Genomic DNA, 17,574 nt, shown 5'->3' on the forward strand with positions numbered 1-17,574 from the left:
ACTCTTGATGAACTGTGGTATCGTGTTGAAGCTGGATTGGCAGCTGTAACTGTACACGCCATCCAAGCACTGTTGGACTCAATGCCCAGGCGTATCAAGGCCGTTATTACGGCCAGAGATGGATGTTTTGGGTACTGATTTCTCAGGATCTATGCACCCAAATTGCGTGAAAATGTAATCACATGTCAGTTCTAGGATAATATATTTGTACAATGAATATCCGTTTAGCATCTGCATTTCTTCTTGGTGTAGCAATTTTAATGACCAGTAGTGTATAACATTTCGAAACTTTTTATCAATTTTCAGTGTCACTTCCGTTTTTAACCTCCGAAAAAATCTTTTTCGCTGTCCATATCCTGCGATATCTCTCAGTCCTTCTCACCTAATGTTCACAGAAAATCTATATTAATCCTGTTCTGACGTAAAGCAAAGAAATTGCTGTTTTTATATGCCTCTTCAGTTTTAAATCTTGCTGCTCCTCTTCCGAGCTCACGTCACTCACTCACGGATGGCACTCGTCGCGACTTCTTCTCACAATTAGGCAGCCTATACTTTTGCTGAGCGTTTCTTTCTCCAGAGTGTACACGAAACATTTTTTGCGCCATTAAAACACAAAAAAATTTAACATCTACTCCCTCCTGCCTACATAGTTTAAAAACATTTTACTTAAATTTTGATTTCAATTTGGACCCTCCCCGGCCCTCCTTCAGCGCAGCGTGCCCCCTCTTCATCCCCCTCTCTCTCCCCTCCCCCTCGCCTCCTTTTCCCCTATTCCCTATTCCCTTTTCCCTTGTCTCCCTCCTCCCCCCCCCCCCGACAGATCCTCCCAGGTTTTTACACGTTATCAGTGTGATGCGTTAGTATTTTTTCGATGCCGTTATACAGTGTCCTCTAGTGACGTGTTTGCACGACCTGTTTTTCGTCCACGACTATTCGATGCTATGCAGTCCATCACGTGGCTGTTTACATCTTTCTATGACTTTTATGCTCTGGCAGTAATTTCCCGCCGACCGGGGTGACCGAGAGGTTCTAGGCGCTTCAGTATGGAACCGTGCGACCGCTACGGTCGCAGGTTCGAATCCTGCCTCGGGCATGGATGTGTGTGATGTCCTTAGGTTAGTTAGGTTTACGTAGTTTTAAGTTCTCGGAGACTGATGACCTCAGATGTTAAGTCCCATAGTGCTCAGAGCCATTTGAACCATCTGTGTAATTTGCCTAGTGCCCTTTAATCTAGAGTGTGTTTTTTGTGTAACATACTTATTTTTAGATTTTTATCTCTGATTTACAGTCGCCGCTTTGCATGCTTTCTTGTCTTCTGTTCCGTCATTTTTGTTTCTATATTCCGCCATGTTTCCTTCTTTGCATTGTTTTACATGTCTTTCTGTCTATTTATGTCTCTCGGCTGAAGAGCAGCGCTTATGCTGCTGCCAGCCCGCCCCTGATGGGGAATGGAAATTACAATAAAGGAACAAAAATTCAATTTGGTGCTCATAAAACAATCTGCTTTGTTTCGTGGGACAAAAAAAAAACACACAGCTTGTGAACCGATTCGCTAATTCTACGAGTGAAAAATCTGCACGAAGATGTGTTAGTTTACAACGTGCCTTTGCTAATCCAGTTTCTCTGCTAACAGGTAACGAGGCAGTGTCCGAGTCGGAGTACACAGACATGGGCCGTGTCATCGAGTTCCGCTACAGCGCAGAGATCGGCAGAGGATTCCGCCAGAACAACCCGCTCAAATGGTTCTACAACTTCGGTAAGTGCCTCACTCATTCATAGAACTATTTCCTCTGAGACTTAACACCACCTGAGAACATCTTCTTGAGCGCGTGAAAGCTGAATCAGTTCTATCAAAGGCCGGCCGGGGTGGCCGAGCGGTTCTAGGCGCTACAGTCTGGAACCGCGCAATCGCTGCGGTCGCAGGTTCGAATGCTGCCTCGGACATGGATGCGTGTGATGTCCTTAGGTTAGTTAGGTTTAAGTAGTTCTAAGTTCTAGGGGACTGATGACCTCAGACGTTAAGTCCCATAGTGCTCAGAGCTATAGCTCTATCAAAGTAGTCGAGTAAACGACAGAATACAAAATTCACTTTTGTTTCGTCTTGTTGTTACGCAGTATAATGTATGTGACACCCCATCTCGCTGCGATAGGAGTATTGGCTTACAGCCACGCTGGATGCAGAGTTCATGCCACCGCACTACTAGATTGTGCAGAGGTCTGTTGACATTGCAACGATGTCTCCATCAGTACTCCACAAACCAGCTAACGGTGTGTTCCAGAAGCTATTTCCTGTCTTCTAATATAGTTAACGCTCCCGCATCTTCCTCCTTTCCCACCAAAGTCTTGTAGTTTCTTGTTCGACGGACAATTGTTCTGTATGAGCTCAAATTTCTATAATTTTTACGACATGATCGGACTCTGCAGGGAAAAGGAACTTGAAAGCAATACTATACGAATGGAAGGGGAAGTAGAAGATAATGAGGTGTGATATACGGAACAGTGAAAATAATTTGACAGAGGACTGTAAGATTTGATTTTTGAGTCTGGTTCCCCATTGTGCACCACAGTGGTACAGTCTCAGCTGTTGTGAAGATAACAGCGTTTGAAGTGGCCACCATCACCAGGACATCAATTGTCTCTTTCGCATCATTAAATTTTTCAAGGAATAAAATGTGAGATTGTTTTATAATATTCTCGAGATTATGCGAAATTTTGTCGTATATTCTATAATATCCTCGACTATTCTACTATGCGATTTAGTAACAGCACGTACTGCATTGATCTGCACTCCAAAAAAACCGCCTTAGCGAGTAGTACAGTGAAGCAAAGACAGAGGAACAATTAATCGAAAGGGTGTATTCCCTTGTAGAGAGAAGCTTCGTAAACAAACGATGATTGTACGAGGGAACAATTGTAGCAACAAAAAGTGGCGTAGTTCAGCAAACATATAACTGAATATGGTGTAAGGTACCGATGGAGAAAAGTATTAAAATCTGTTGCTGCAGTGATGAACCAAGACGAAAGCATATATTTCCCAACAGAATTCCTAAATTCTCTCAGTGTTCCCTGTATACCCTGGCAAAAAAGTTTATAAACAGTGTTACAGAAGCGGAAATATTTCGCAGAAAAGAAAAAGGTGGAAATATTACGCGGAAAGAAAAAGGCAGGACAGTGTTCATACCACGAAATCCACTCATTTCAGCTAACTTACCGCTCAGGTTTAAGGAGCTCCGGAACGCCCTATACTTGCAATGTTAAAATAACGCTTATAAATTACATCTTTCCCCACAAAGTATTTGAGGTAGGAAGTTGAAATTTTTACAGATTATTTATTGGAATATGGGCTACAACTTAACACAGGGATTTTACAAAATTTTAGTTCAGTTATTAAAGATGATTTTTTTTCAATTGCAATGAAAATTCACAACATTTTTTTGCAATTTTTTATTTATATATTCAAAAATATACAGTTTTTTGGAAAAAGGCTGTGTTAAATTATGCAGAAGGTACTGTGTAACATTTACTGAAAGTTTGATACAAATATGTTCGGAAGATCCTTAGAAAATATGTAATTAGTATGAGAAAATAAAAGTTTTGGGAATCGAGCGACAAAGATTGGATTAACTTTTTAGTGCATTCCAGGTCCATAGGATGGATTATCTTCATCCTCTGCAAACTCCTCCCCCAGCTTCCTCTTGTTCCTCCTCCTGTTTACTCTCGCTTGTATTTCTAGACTCTTTACAGCCCTGTCTGCAGCCCGAAGGCGTTCCTTGTCTAAAGCAAGCATCGCTCGTACCATGTTAGAACCTATCTTCATTCCCATATTTCTAAATACCTTGCACCTTACAATGTTGCCATCATTGAAAGACGCAACAGCATCATACACACCAAAGTGTAGTGTTTCTATTCCAACAAATACAGTCTTGGGGATTCTCGACCATATAACACTATTTACACTTTCATTGGGGTTTTGAGTTTTTCCGTGAATACACTTTTTCAACAGTTCAGGTGCTACTACGTCTCTGAAAATAGGTTTTATCACCTCCATTATTGCATGAGGCAGACTTTGCTTATGAGTGTACACTTCACCAGTTAGCAATCCTTTGTTATATTTACCCAAAGTGGGTCACGCCCATGTAGAACACATTTCAAAAAAAATTTAAAAATAGTTGTAGTCTTCGGAATTGAATAAATTATATATCTATTAAAAGGTAATAGTCTGCAGATTCAGAAAACGCAAAAAAGTAAAAATTGAACTTTTCATGATTTTGAGCCTTTCCGGAGCCCCTTAAAAAAGCTCCAACTCCTGGTAAGAGAAGCGTGCAGTACAAACATAGATAAAACAAAAATGCAACATTCCAAAGTTGCGGTGTGAATTTAAAAGTATCGCGTTTCTCGTACGGACATCTACATGTAGGGTGTTTACGTGTTGGAAACCACAAAACGTATTCGTCTTTGCACACGAAACCGAAAGACTGAATGCATTTTATAGGAATATGATTATTCACACTTTATTTTTGTAAACCTGACAACACATGATGAGAACAGAACAGACGTAGAGGGTCCTTTATAGCTAATAACGATAAAATTTCCCTGCAGGTGAAGCCTGGGCTATGGAGTCGGACGAGAACGTCGTCGTCTTTGTTGACAACCACGACAACCAGAGAGGTCACGGAGCTGGAGGTGACCAGATTCTGACGTACAAGGTGCCGCGCCAGTACAAGGTTCGTGGATGACGTTAACTGACGTATTGGCCTTACGCATTAGTCATTCTTCGACCAAAATGACGATTTACAGTCAACCAAATAATAGTATAGTTGTAACTCTTCAGGCTTTCCCGGCGAGATCTTGACATGTGGAATAATCGGGTCTACTGCCGGATGTTTGTGTCGCTCTGGACAATGCCTTCTTCAGGTGCAACGAGTTACGTGGCCAAAATATTGTCCAGAGCGACACAGACATCCGGCAGTAGACCCGATTATTCCACATGTCAACAGTATAGTTGTTTAGTAACACATGTTTGGATCTTCAAATTTTATTTTTGGCGTACAGATTGCGATTTCGCTTTCGCACTCTCCCAAACACAAGCGAAAGGAACTTACCATCTAATTTACAGAGAAACTGAAAGATATCTTATAAGCATTATTTGCGCTAATATTCGCGAGAGATACTTCATGGGCGTGACACGCTTGTCGTATTTACGCTCATCTTTTTTGTAGATACACTTACGCCGAGCTGCCACCATGAGGACATTACTTCGATGTGTACTTTCGTACAATTAACCAGCAATGGTAGATAGTCTGTCTGGACACTTATAATATTGTCCTTGGTTCTGGCACACGTTGGGCAACATAAAGTACTTGGTCCTCTCACATTTTTTTGTTCAGTGACTCTTCTTTCAACTGCCAACTACATTTTTTTGTTTCATTCTAGAAAATAAAGAAAAAGATAGTTGAAGGACTATAAATTCCAAATGTATACAGTACAGGTTTATTACAAATGATTGAAGCGATTTCACAGCTGTAAAATAACTTTATTATTTGAGATATTTTCACAATGCTTTGCACACACATACAAAAACTAAAAAAGTATTTTTAGGCATTCACAAATGTTCGATATGTGCCCCTTTAGCGATTCGGCAGACATCAAGCCGATAATCAAGTTCCTCCCACACTCGGTGCAGCATGTCCCCATCAATGAGTTCGAAAGCACTGTTGATGCGAGCTCGCAATTCTGGCACGTTTCTTGGTGGAGGAGGTTTAAACACTGAATCTTTCACATCACTATGCGTGAAACTTGCCCGCATGCGTTCAACCGTTTCTTCGCTCGCTGCAGGCCGACCCGTTGATTTCCCCTTACAGAGGCATCCAGAAGCTTTTAACTGCACATACCATCGCCGAATGGAGTTAGCAGTTGGTGGATCTTTGTTGAACTTCGTCCTGAAGTGTAGTTGCACTGTTATGACTGACTGATGTGAGTGCATTTCAAGCACGACATACGCTTTCTCGGCTCCTGTCGCCATTTTGTCTCACTGCGCTCTCGAACGCTCTGGCGGCAGAAACCTGAAGTGCGGCTTCAGCCGAACAAAACTTTATGAGTTTTTCTACGTATCTGTAGTGTGTCGTGACCATATGTCAATGAATGGAGCTACAGTGAATTTATGAAATCGCTTCAATCATTTGTAATAGTCCTGTAAGTATTGTCTCCCTCCAATTGAGACAAAGAATTTAAATGACAGATATACTACATTGCATAGAATCAAATCTTGACATCGAAGTTTTAACAAAGAAAGGAGTATACAATTTTGTGTTATCGATTCAAACACATTTACACATACTCAATGTTATAAAATTAAATCAGAGCAAAAGGCAAAATAAATCCGTACAGCATTAGAGCTATTGTGCTACAAAGTTCCTTGAAGGTTGTGCAATAGAGATCGGAAACGGTTAAAATCTGAAGGCGCAAGATCACTTGAAGAAGACGGGTGTGGAATAACTTCCAAAACGATTTCGTGTATAGTGTCTCTTGTCAGTGTAGCACAAAGCGGGCAGGCGTTATCGTGGAGTGCCGTCAGTTACGCAGTCTTCCTGTTCGCTGTTCTCGGACTGCGCCTGCAAGACGCCTCCGTTGTTGACAATAAATGTCAGGACTGATGGTAACACCTCGGGGAAGCAATTCATAGTACAGCATACCGTGACTTTTCCACCAGATGCATAACTTTATCTTTTGTGTGTGCACGCAGGTCATTTTCATGGGGATATGCCGCTCTGTTGGGGCTAAACAATTTCTTTCTTTTCCTAATGTTAACATGGAGACACCGTTTCTCGTCAGTAGTAACGATACCGCATAGGAATGATCGGCGTTGTTCGTGAGCTGATTGATGATGAGCAAGCAGAGATGAACATAGGCCACCCGCAGTTTTTTTTTTTTTTGTGATTTTGGCTTAGAGCATGCGGCAGCCATACATCAGATTTTTTAACCTTCCCCACTGCACGTAAATGTCGAACGATGGTGGGGTGATCACTGCTATTCGCAACTGCGATATATTGAGTTCACTGATTCACTGATGTGGATCATAGCGGATAAATACACTCCTGGAAATTGAAATAATAACACCGTGAATTCATTGTCCCAGGAAGGGGAAACTTTATTGACACATTCCTGGGGTCAGATACATCACAAGATCACACTGACAGAACCACAGGCACATAGACACAGGCAACAGAGCATGCACAATGTCGGCACTAGTACAGTGTATATCCACCTTTCGCAGCAATGCAGGCTGCTATTCTCCCATGGAGTCGATCGTAGAGATGCTGGATGTAGTCCTGTGGAACGGCTTGCCATGCCATTTCCACCTGGCGCCTCAGTTGGACCAGCGTTCGTGCTGGACGTGCAGACCGCGTGAGACGACGCTTCATCCAGTCCCAAACATGCTCAATGGGGGACAGATCCGGAGATCTTGCTGGCCAGGGTAGTTAACTTACACCTTCTAGAGCACGTTGGGTGGCACGGGATACATACGGACGTGCATTGTCCTGTTGGAACAGCAAGTTCCCTTGCCGGTCTAGGAATGGTAGAACGATGGGTTCGATGACGGTTTGGATGTACCGTGCACTATTCAGTGTCCCCTCGACGATCACCAGTGGTGTACGGCCAGTGTAGGAGATCGCTCCCCACACCATGATGCCGGGTGTTGGCCCTGTGTGCCTCGGTCGTATGCAGTCCTGATTGTGGCGCTCACCTGCACGGCGCCAAACACGCATACGACCATCATTGGCACCAAGGCAGAAGCGACTCTCATCGCTGAAGACGACACGTCTCCATTCGTCCCTCCATTCACGCCTGTCGCGACGCCACTGGAGGCGAGCTGCACGATGTTGGGGCGTGAGCGGAAGACGGCCTAACGGTGTGCGGGACCGTAGCCCAGCTTCATGGAGACGGTTGCGAATGGTCCTCGCCGATACCCCAGGATCAACAGTGTCCCTAATTTGCTGGGAAGTGGCGGTGCGGTCCCCTACGGCACTGCGTAGGATCCTACGGTCTTGGCGTGCATTCGTGCGTCGCTGCGGTCCGGTCCCAGGTCGACGGGCACGTGCACATTCCGCCGACCACTGGCGACAACATCGATGTACTGTGGAGACCTCACGCCCCACGTGTTGAGCAATTCGGCGGTACGTCCACCCGGCCTCCCGCATGCCCACTATACGCCCTCGCTCAAAGTCCGTCAACTGCACATACGGCTCACGTCCACGCTGTCGCGGCATGCTACCAGTGTTAAAGACTGCGATGGAGCTCCGTATGCCACGGCAAACTGGCTGACACTGACGGCGGCGGTGCACAAATGCTGCGCAGCTAGCGCCATTCGACGGCCAACACCGCGGTTCCTGGTGTGTCCGCTGTGCCGTGCGTGTGATCATTGCTTGCACAGCCCTCTCGCAGTGTCCGGAGCAAGTATGGTGGGTCTGACACACCGGTGTCAATGTGTTCTTTTTTCCATTTCCAGGAGTGTACATTGAAGCGACGTTCATCAAGCCTCGAATGTCTTCCTGACCGCGGAGAGTAACTAACGTCAAAACGATTCGCGTTAAAACGAGGAACCACTTTCTTCCCAAGCTCTGTACAACGGCTTTATCGCCATACATGGTGCAAATGTTTGTGGCTGCCTCCGCTGCTGTCACCCTCCTAACGAACTCAAACGGAAGAATATGTTAAAAACGTTCCGATGACTCCATTGGGCACTCCATTCTCTAGCGTCCACAGCTCCACTCTCTATCACCAAATCATAAAACAATATGATGTAAGTAGGCTGTTTAGATTTTTATGTTGGCAACGCCACGTAACGCTCTGTATGAAAATCACTGAGTGCGCTGTCTGCAGTCTGTGTCTGGTTGGACTCATTGTTCAAATACTAATGTAGTGTTGGGCAGATTAGATTAGTACTTGGTCCATAGATCATGAATACGACACTTCGTAATGATGTGGAACGTGTCAGGTTAATAAAAGGTGTCTAACCAAGATATTACATTACACAAAATAGTACATGACACTTATTATTTTTTTTTTTTTTTTTTTTTGGTGGGAGGTGGGGAAATTACCCACTCACTACATTCAGCAGTTATATACAGCATTTGGATGTGAACAGCGCTTAGCGTTGGGCAGTTGGAGGTGAGCCGCCAGCAGTGATGGATGTGGAGAGAGATGCCAGAGTTTTGAGAGGTTTCTATAAGCGGACGATCTGGACATGTGTCTGCCAGAAAAAGGAAATTTGTAAAGATAGATGTCATGAAGTGATAGATATATATATGATGACTTTTGAAGATTATTAAGGTAAATACATTGTTTGTTCTCTATCAAAATCTTTCATTTGCTAACTATGCCTATCAGTAGTTAGTGCCTTCAGTAGTTAGAATCTTTTATTTAGCTGGCAGTATTGGCCCTCGCTGTACTGCAGTAGTTCGAGTAGCGTAGATTTTTGTGAGGTACGTGATTCATGAAAGGTATAGGTTATTGTTAGTCAGGGCCATTCCTGTGTAGGGATTTTTGAAAGTCAGATTGCGTTGCGCAAAAAATAATGTGTGTCAGTTTAGAAGTGATCAGAATAAGTAAAGAGGGTAATGTCTGAGTACGTTGAGTTTTGCTCAGCTGTTTGAATATGAAATAACGTAGAAGTTTACCAGCACAGTCATTCATAATTTTTCAAAGGGGACGTTTCAATGCGAACTTATTGTCAATGTCAATGAAATTCGCCAACAGCCGTGTAGCTTAAGATGTTATTTTATTTTATTTTGAGGGCTACCAGTTTCAGCGTTTCACTATGCCATCTCTCCAAATAAACGAAAATGTCATATAGAGCCATAAATCTCTGGATGTTGTGAAGTCAGTTGTTACATTAGTGATTAGTTCTTGCTTAATTCTCACCACTGCATGGCCTGTTTATTGATCTGTTGAGACAAACACAACTTTACTATTAAGTAAAAGGTACACATTTCAATAATTTTATTTTTTCATTGCACTAGAATCTATATTCTTGAGGCAGTAACATGATTCCTATTTCTGTGTTTCGTTAGCGACAGATGCAAAGCCGTAGCGAACGGAACAACAAACACAAAATGTATTCCATGTAGCTTCTATTCCAGATAGAGGTAACTGTTGCTCAACGCCGTCCAATCATAACCTCTTCGTGATATTTATAGTACACGACGAAATGATAAATGTTCGTATTTTCCAGTACAAATGCTCTTTTTTGTCCATCAACTATATGACGCTAAGTGACTCCATATGACAATTTCGTTTAATTGGAGAGATGCATATGTGGCCTGAAGGTGGCATAATGGAATGCTGAAACTGGTAGCCTACAAAATAAAATAAAATGACATCTTAAGCTACACGGCTGCTGACGAATTTCATTGACATTGACAGTTACGTAACCAGCCGATGTCCCCTGTCCGTGGTGGAGACTATATGTAAACTTAGATAGCAACAGTGATCTACAAATAAAAAATGACAATCTACAAAAAAACCGTAGCAATGGGAATTCTATTCTATCGCTTGAGCCTTGTCTCGCAGTTACGCAGGGACAGCCATCATTAATCGGATTTGGCATGTTAATGTTTAAGGGGTGGGCACTTCCTGCCGCCACCCCGTATCCCCCGGGATGGAATTAGTTTATCCCAACTGTCTGCGTCGAGTGTAATCTATGGAATAGCGCGAAAGTGTTTAGATGTCTGTGAGCCGTGTAACTGAGGCGGAACATGGGGACCAGCCCGGTATTCACCTAGCGGGATGTGGAAAACCGCCTGAAAACCACATCCAGGCTGGCCGGCACATCAGGCGGATGCGATCCGGGGCTGGCGCGCCTACCAGAGCCCAGGAAGCAGCGCGGTAGCGCTCTCGGCTACCCTGGCGGGTCCATAGCAACCGGAATACCAACATGCAAAATAAAAACACTCGGAACTTATGCATCAACCTAATATTTGTAGACGAGTACGATTCCCGGCGGGGTCAGGGATTTTCCAGGCCTCGAGATGACTGGGTGCTGCTGTGTCATCTTCATTATCATCATTCACCCCCATTACAGTCGGAAGAAGGCAATGGCAAACCACCTCCGCTAGGACCTTGCCTAGTCGGCGGTGCGAATCTCCCGCATCGTGCCCTACGCTCCTTGGAGTATGGGACCTCATCATCATCATCATCATCATTATCATCATCATGTAAATGTCTGGTTCTTTATAGATGGCGGTCGCCTTTATGCTGGCGTGGCCCTTCGGCGCACCTCGTCTCATGTCCAGCTTTGCCTTCACGGACACCGAAGCTGGACCACCCATGGACGAAAACCAGAACACCGTCTCGCCCACTTTCAATGAGGACGGCTCGTGTGACGAAAACTGGGTGTGCGAGCACCGCTGGCGACCCATCTACAATATGCTCACCTTCAGAATCGCCACCGAGGGTTAGTTCCCTTTTCTGTGTGAAGCTATCACAATAAAGTAACTTACGCTTACATTGCAGTACTCATGTTCGCGTCCTGGATGTCAGACACTCTTCTAGTGCTTCCGGCTGTTTTTAGCTACAAACACTGCAAAACGATTTACAACTCGTCGTACTAGTAATTCTTACTAAAGATCTTCTGCTTTTATCTATGAGCTGTCACTGGCGGAGCCAGACGTTATCTTGTACGACAGACTGAGCAGAGCGCTACGGCCTTTGGTGTTTCAGGAACGAACGCCACCAACTGGTGGGACAACGACAACAACCAGATAGCATTCTGCCGCGAAGACAAGGGATTCATCGTCATCAACGACGACAATGTGGACCTTCAGGAGACGCTGACGGTTAGTAACTGATCCTTGATGCATGGTCGGCACGTTGAAAAGGAATTGTCGCGTCACCTTCCCTCACAAAATTTCAGGACTATTATGTGTGGCTCTGACTATGAACTACGTGACAATGAATTTAATGAACTTTGTGGTATGCGCTTGTGTGTACTCATGTGTGTAAAACACAGTTTTTACTCTTTCCGATCGGGGTAACAAATGAGACTCTTTAACTGGATAATAAACGCTGATATTACGAGTACATATTGTTACTCTTCTATGTATATGGGTCCACAACCGCTAGAGATTTCTTCAGGGATATCGTTTTCTTGACTAGGCTCTTTTTTATTTTTCAAATAAATACTTTATTTCACGACATTTTGCTGTGAAATGTAATACCCTCAGGGATTTTCAAGCTATAAAATACCCAAGGGGGTGAAATTGTTTAGTAGCGAAAGATCACTAAATAAAGTATTTATTTAAAAAGTTATGAGAACAGGCTCAGGAAACAAATATTTCTGTATTTCTGGGAAAAGAAATCGACAATAGCATGTATTATAAAAATAAGGGAAGATCTAAAAAAAAACGGATCAAAGAATCGGAAATAGCAGACATAAACTTTTTTAAGAATAAAATATTAAATTTGGAAGGCTTTCAGGACAAAAGCAATAAGAAATCTGGAACAACATAGGCAGGGGAAAGGAAAAGACAACATGAGGAAAACATCATGAAGCACTGGAAAAGTATAAAACAGCAAGGAAAGAGGGAGAACTGAGATTGTTAGGTGATCCTAGGATCAATGCGAAAATAAAACACCCTACGCAGAGTAATGACTGCTCTGGAAAGACATGTTGTGCTCCTAGAATCGAAGACGTGTGATACACGACTCCACGCTGCTATAACATGTACACGTCTCTTAATCTCTTCGTAAGTAAAACAACCTACATCCAGCTGAACCTGCCGACAGTAGTCGAGCCATGGTCCCTCTCTATAATATTTTCCCCTCTCCACCATTCCCTCCATTACAAATTAACGGATGTCCGCCCCGGTAGCTGAGTGGTCAGTGCGACAAAAATGTCATTCCTAAGGGCCAGGGTTCGATTCTCGGCTGGGTCGGAGATTTTCTCCGCTCAGAGGTTGAGTTTTGTGTAGTCCTAATCATCATAATTTCATACCCATCGACGTGCAAGTCGCCGAAGTGGCGTCAAATCGAAAGACTTGCACCCGACGAAGGGTCTACCCGACGGGAGGCCCTAGTAACAGGAAATTTATCATCCCTTCTTTTATTCAAATTCTGCCATAAGACTCTTTTTTTTGTATTTTGATACAGTATTTCCTCATCAATTCCTTGATCTACCCAGCAATCTTGAGCATTCTTTTGCAACACTATATTTCAAATAGTTCAATTCTATGGTGTTTTCTGTATGATTTATCGTCCACATTTCACTACCAGCCAAATATTTGCAAAAAAGATTTCTTAACATTCAAATCTGTATTCCGTGTTCAGAAAGATCTCTTTTTCAGGAACGCTTTTCTTGTTAATGCCATTCTACATTTTACATCCTCTTTACACCGGGCATCCTTATTTTGCTGCAACTACATTCAGCATCGTATTTCTTACGATAATTCGCTCAGTTTATCATCGTGAAAATATCTCTTGCGAAAAACAATCGCGAACACCTGCCGTTAACGGAATGCTTCATAAATGTAAAGCCAATGAGTCAACTAATAATTTGCATCTACCTATTTCCCGATATTAATTTTGTGGTGTTTATGATGACTTTACCTGGTATATAACACAGGTTCTGTTGCAGCATTGATTAAGGCATGAATAAATTCTTCGAGTGAACTTCATAGTACGTTTGTCTCGCGATTCCTAGCCCCTAAGGAAGATGATAAGATTTTTCTGTTAATTTCCAAAACACGTCACATCTCTGCTTTCGTGGTTCCAGGCGTTAAATCGGTTTGTATTGTGAATCATTATTCTTAGTCCACTGAGCACTCTTCTATGTGGGCGCTGTTCCCAGTGCTGGGGTTTGAGACTGAAATAATAAGCAAACAACTTGGGCTTTATGAAAACTGTACAATATTTCTAAAAGCGTTTCCGTGTTTAGCTTCGTCTTTGCTAATTTTCGCCCGCATCTCGTGGTCGTGCGGTAGCATTCTCGCTTCCCACGCCCGGGTTCCCGGGTTCGATTCCCGGCGGGGTCAGGGATTTTCTCTGCCTCGTGATGGCTGGATGTTGTGTGCTGTCCTTAGGTTAGTTAGGTTTAAGTAGTTCTAAGTTCTAGGGGACTTACGACCACAGCAGTTGAGTCCCATAGTGCTCAGAGCCATTTGAACAATTTTTTTTTTTGCTAATTTTCAGACGTGCCTGCCTGCTGGAGACTACTGTGACGTCATATCTGGTGAACCGACGGACACGGGCTGCTCGGGCAAAACCATCACCGTCAACAACGACGGCACGGCCACCTTCGAGATCCTCACCACGGACGAGGAGGGCACCATTGCCATCCACGTGAACGTAAGTGCGACGTATTGCTCTGTAGACTCTTCAGTCTTGTACGCCGAGCTTGGGGCAGTGGTTAGCATGGTGTACTCACATTTGGGAGGACGACGGTTCAAATTAGGATCCGCAATCCATATTTAGGTTTTCCGTGATTTCCCTAAATCACTCCAGGCTAATGCCGGCATGGCTCCTTTGAAAGGTCGCAGCCTTACGCTCCGTCTCTAATGACCTCCATGTCGACGAAACATTCAACCTTTATCTCAGTTCAGTCGTACGCGCTTGACGCAGTATACCACTTTCCCTAGGGCGTTGGATTCATTCGTTACTGAATCAGCAGATTCTTGCTCAGTGAGTAGTTCCTACTCGGTCCGTTCCACGGCGCATTCCATTATTTTCATTTACTGTTAAACAAGCCGTTGTCATAAAATTTTAATCATCACCTGAAAAATATCAAGCTGCGACCACGAAAACTGATGGTCGCGAGAGACCTTCTATACTTGTACATATTCACCCTTCCTAGTGAGTCGTCGCTCACTATGATGTACTCGTATGACTTGCCGGAGACTTTTTGGTTGTAGAAACCTGCGTTTCGGCTGCTACGGAAAGGTTTCACCTCAAAAATCACCTCGTCGTCCCTCTACAAACGCATGCCACTCAGAAGCTTCTTCAGCCGAGAACAGAGGAATTTGTTATTCGCTGTCACGTCAGGAGAATACGAGGGATAAGGCAAAATTTTATTGACCAAAGAAGCGACGTGTAAGTGTTTCCTTCGCAACAAGTGTTGTGGCAATGTCACTTTGGAAGTATACCCCCTTGGTCTGCTTCCTGCCACACATCGTGTTGACAGCCTCGCATAACCTCTTCAGAAGCTTTGGTAGTGTATTCCTATGTCGATTTGCCCCTTACGAGACTAATCTGTTAGCTCCATACCACGGCAGCCGCAAACAAAAATTAGCACGCCTTGTCCTAACGTGATTGAGTTTCACTTTTTGAGGCGGTGGTGAATCCACACGTTTACACGGCTTGCTTTGCTGAAATGTCTCTGGATCACAGGGCTGCATCCAGCAGTCGCTGACCGTGATTAGGCTGCTGAAGGGGTCACCTGGACTAGCTTGACACACCTAGAATAATTCAGCTGATGCCTCGGGTTGGTGGTGTTTCTGAGTGGGTGCGGCCAGTCGCGGAACCCATCCGGTTGGCTGATTTACGCTTTTTCCGCTATCGCCTCCGTTGTGATACTCCTGTCTTCGATCAATAGGATCCCTAATTGTCTTTCGATTCCTGTCTATTCAAAGAGAGATCGTCTACCACTTCGTTCCTTGTCATTCAAACTTGTTTGATCTCACTGGAAGCATCTGCGCGACCTATCCACTGTGACTTATGGTCCATCGATACTGTGCATTAACATAAACTTAGCGTAGTTTGTAGCAGATTTGATCCCAAATGCAGAAAACGAATGGTCCTCCACTTTGTCAGTGGGCCGGGCCATTTTGTTTCGCTCTTGTAACGGCCTTTTGTTGTACACTAGCGTGTGGATTTTTGTCTGTTCCTGCACCATATGTATCAAGAGAATTAAAAAACAAATTACGTACCTTTATTTTTTCGAGGTGGCAGTAACTAGTAGGAATTCAGGCAAGGGGAATGAATGTGGGGGACATACGATGTCTCAGCGAATGCAAATGATCCAGGAATTGGGAAATAATATGAATACAATGCCAAATAATATCAGTACAACTCGAACAGACATGGGTACATTGCGATCAGATACAGGCACATTGCAAACAGTTACGGATACAATTCGGACTGATATGGGTACAATGCGGACTGAAATAGCTTTCGCTATGAAACAGGAAGTTGAAAAAATCACGGGTTCTTTTTTTGTCGGCCTCGTACCATTTCCGTCCAAAGCTACAGTCCAGGCAAATATCTCAGAAAAAATTTCCGAACTCTTACACTTATATTTGCCTCCAGCAATGATCTTCGTGCTAAAGCTAGACTAAATTTTCTATCCTCTCTTTTTCAGCAACCTAGTAAAATTCGTGTACTGCTTTTAGTGCCTGATTTACTAATCTCAATCGCTGAACATCGACTGATTTAACACGACTGTATTCGATTACCCTTGTTTTATTTTAGTGGATGTTATTCTTACGGCGTCATTTCAACTCACTATTCGTTCCATTCCACTGCCGTCACAAGTCCTTTGTCGCCTCTGACTGAATTAAGTTATCGGCAGAAAACCTGACAGTTTTTATTCCCTCTCTCTTAACCTGAATTCACTTTCCTAATTTCTTGTTTGTTTTGTTTACTGCTTGCTCGGAGGACAGATTGTATAAAATCTGAGTAAGCTACAACTCTGTCTCTCTCCCATCTCAGCCACTGCTTGCATTTCATGTCGTATGACGCTTATAATTACAGTCTGATTGCTGTACAAGTTGCAAATGACCTTCTACTGTCAATGCTTTATCCTTGCTGACTTCAGAATTTTAACGAATGTATTACAGTATAATTTATCAAATGCTTTATCTAAAAGTAAAAATACTGTAAACGTAGATACCTTATGAGTACACCTTGTATGTCAATGCCCCCAACAACACACTGTATTTCCACGCCACGTCTTTAGGTACTCACTTTTCAGTTCCCACAAGAATAGCTCCTCCCGTCATGTGCTAATCGCACACCTGACCGAGTGAGCATTACATTAATCTGTGGCCAGAGATTGACACAGACCCATCTTCTTGTTACAGGCCATGTCTGGATCCGGCGGACTGACTTCTGCGCCCACTGGATCCACCAGCGACAGCGGCCACACGACGGACCCCTGCGGCTGTGAGTCGACCACCGAGGTCACCACCACGACCACCACGGAGAACCCGTGCCGCTAACGAGACAACCCAGTGTTGCTTCACCTTGCATAAACCAATGATCACTGTGAACTGTATCATTTACTAGTCTGTGCACAATAAAGTCTAGTTATTACTGCATTGAAATGCGAAATGAAGTGCTTTAAACTGTTTCCATGAGCTTGTTATTCATGACACTTTGCCATATGTATTGACTCGTTCTACAACTTTTTATGGCACTGCTTCTTCGACAGACTTGGGTAACTCAGTAGTACTGTAACGTCGCAGCTATTTACACGGCTGCAGAGTTTTGCTGTAAGTTTTGTTCCGTTAGGTCAAGCTGCATCGGAGGCTGGCAATGAAGCCTCCAGCCCCGGCCGTGGTGTGGTCGGCTGCTGGCGTCATAGTG

The 17,574-nt window shown here is 43.8% G+C and overlaps 1 protein-coding gene across 1 annotated transcript in view; it reads left to right on the forward strand.

Annotated features, from left to right (window-relative positions):
- Positions 1 to 17,312, forward strand: part of LOC126177089 (alpha-amylase 1-like) — a 76,558-nt gene extending 59,246 nt beyond the window's left edge. Inside the window, exons 6-11 of the mRNA XM_049924342.1 lie at positions 1,634 to 1,756; positions 4,600 to 4,724; positions 11,236 to 11,452; positions 11,719 to 11,834; positions 14,185 to 14,340; positions 17,070 to 17,312. Of these exons, the coding sequence (XP_049780299.1) occupies positions 1,634 to 1,756; positions 4,600 to 4,724; positions 11,236 to 11,452; positions 11,719 to 11,834; positions 14,185 to 14,340; positions 17,070 to 17,207 (875 nt within the window). The 3' untranslated portion in view covers positions 17,208 to 17,312. The remainder of the gene's footprint in view (positions 1 to 1,633; positions 1,757 to 4,599; positions 4,725 to 11,235; positions 11,453 to 11,718; positions 11,835 to 14,184; positions 14,341 to 17,069) is intronic.
- The last annotated feature ends 262 nt before the right edge of the window (positions 17,313 to 17,574 follow it).

This window comes from Schistocerca cancellata, chromosome 3 (genome assembly GCF_023864275.1).
Source record: "Schistocerca cancellata isolate TAMUIC-IGC-003103 chromosome 3, iqSchCanc2.1, whole genome shotgun sequence".
Taxonomy (NCBI): domain Eukaryota; kingdom Metazoa; phylum Arthropoda; class Insecta; order Orthoptera; family Acrididae; genus Schistocerca; species Schistocerca cancellata.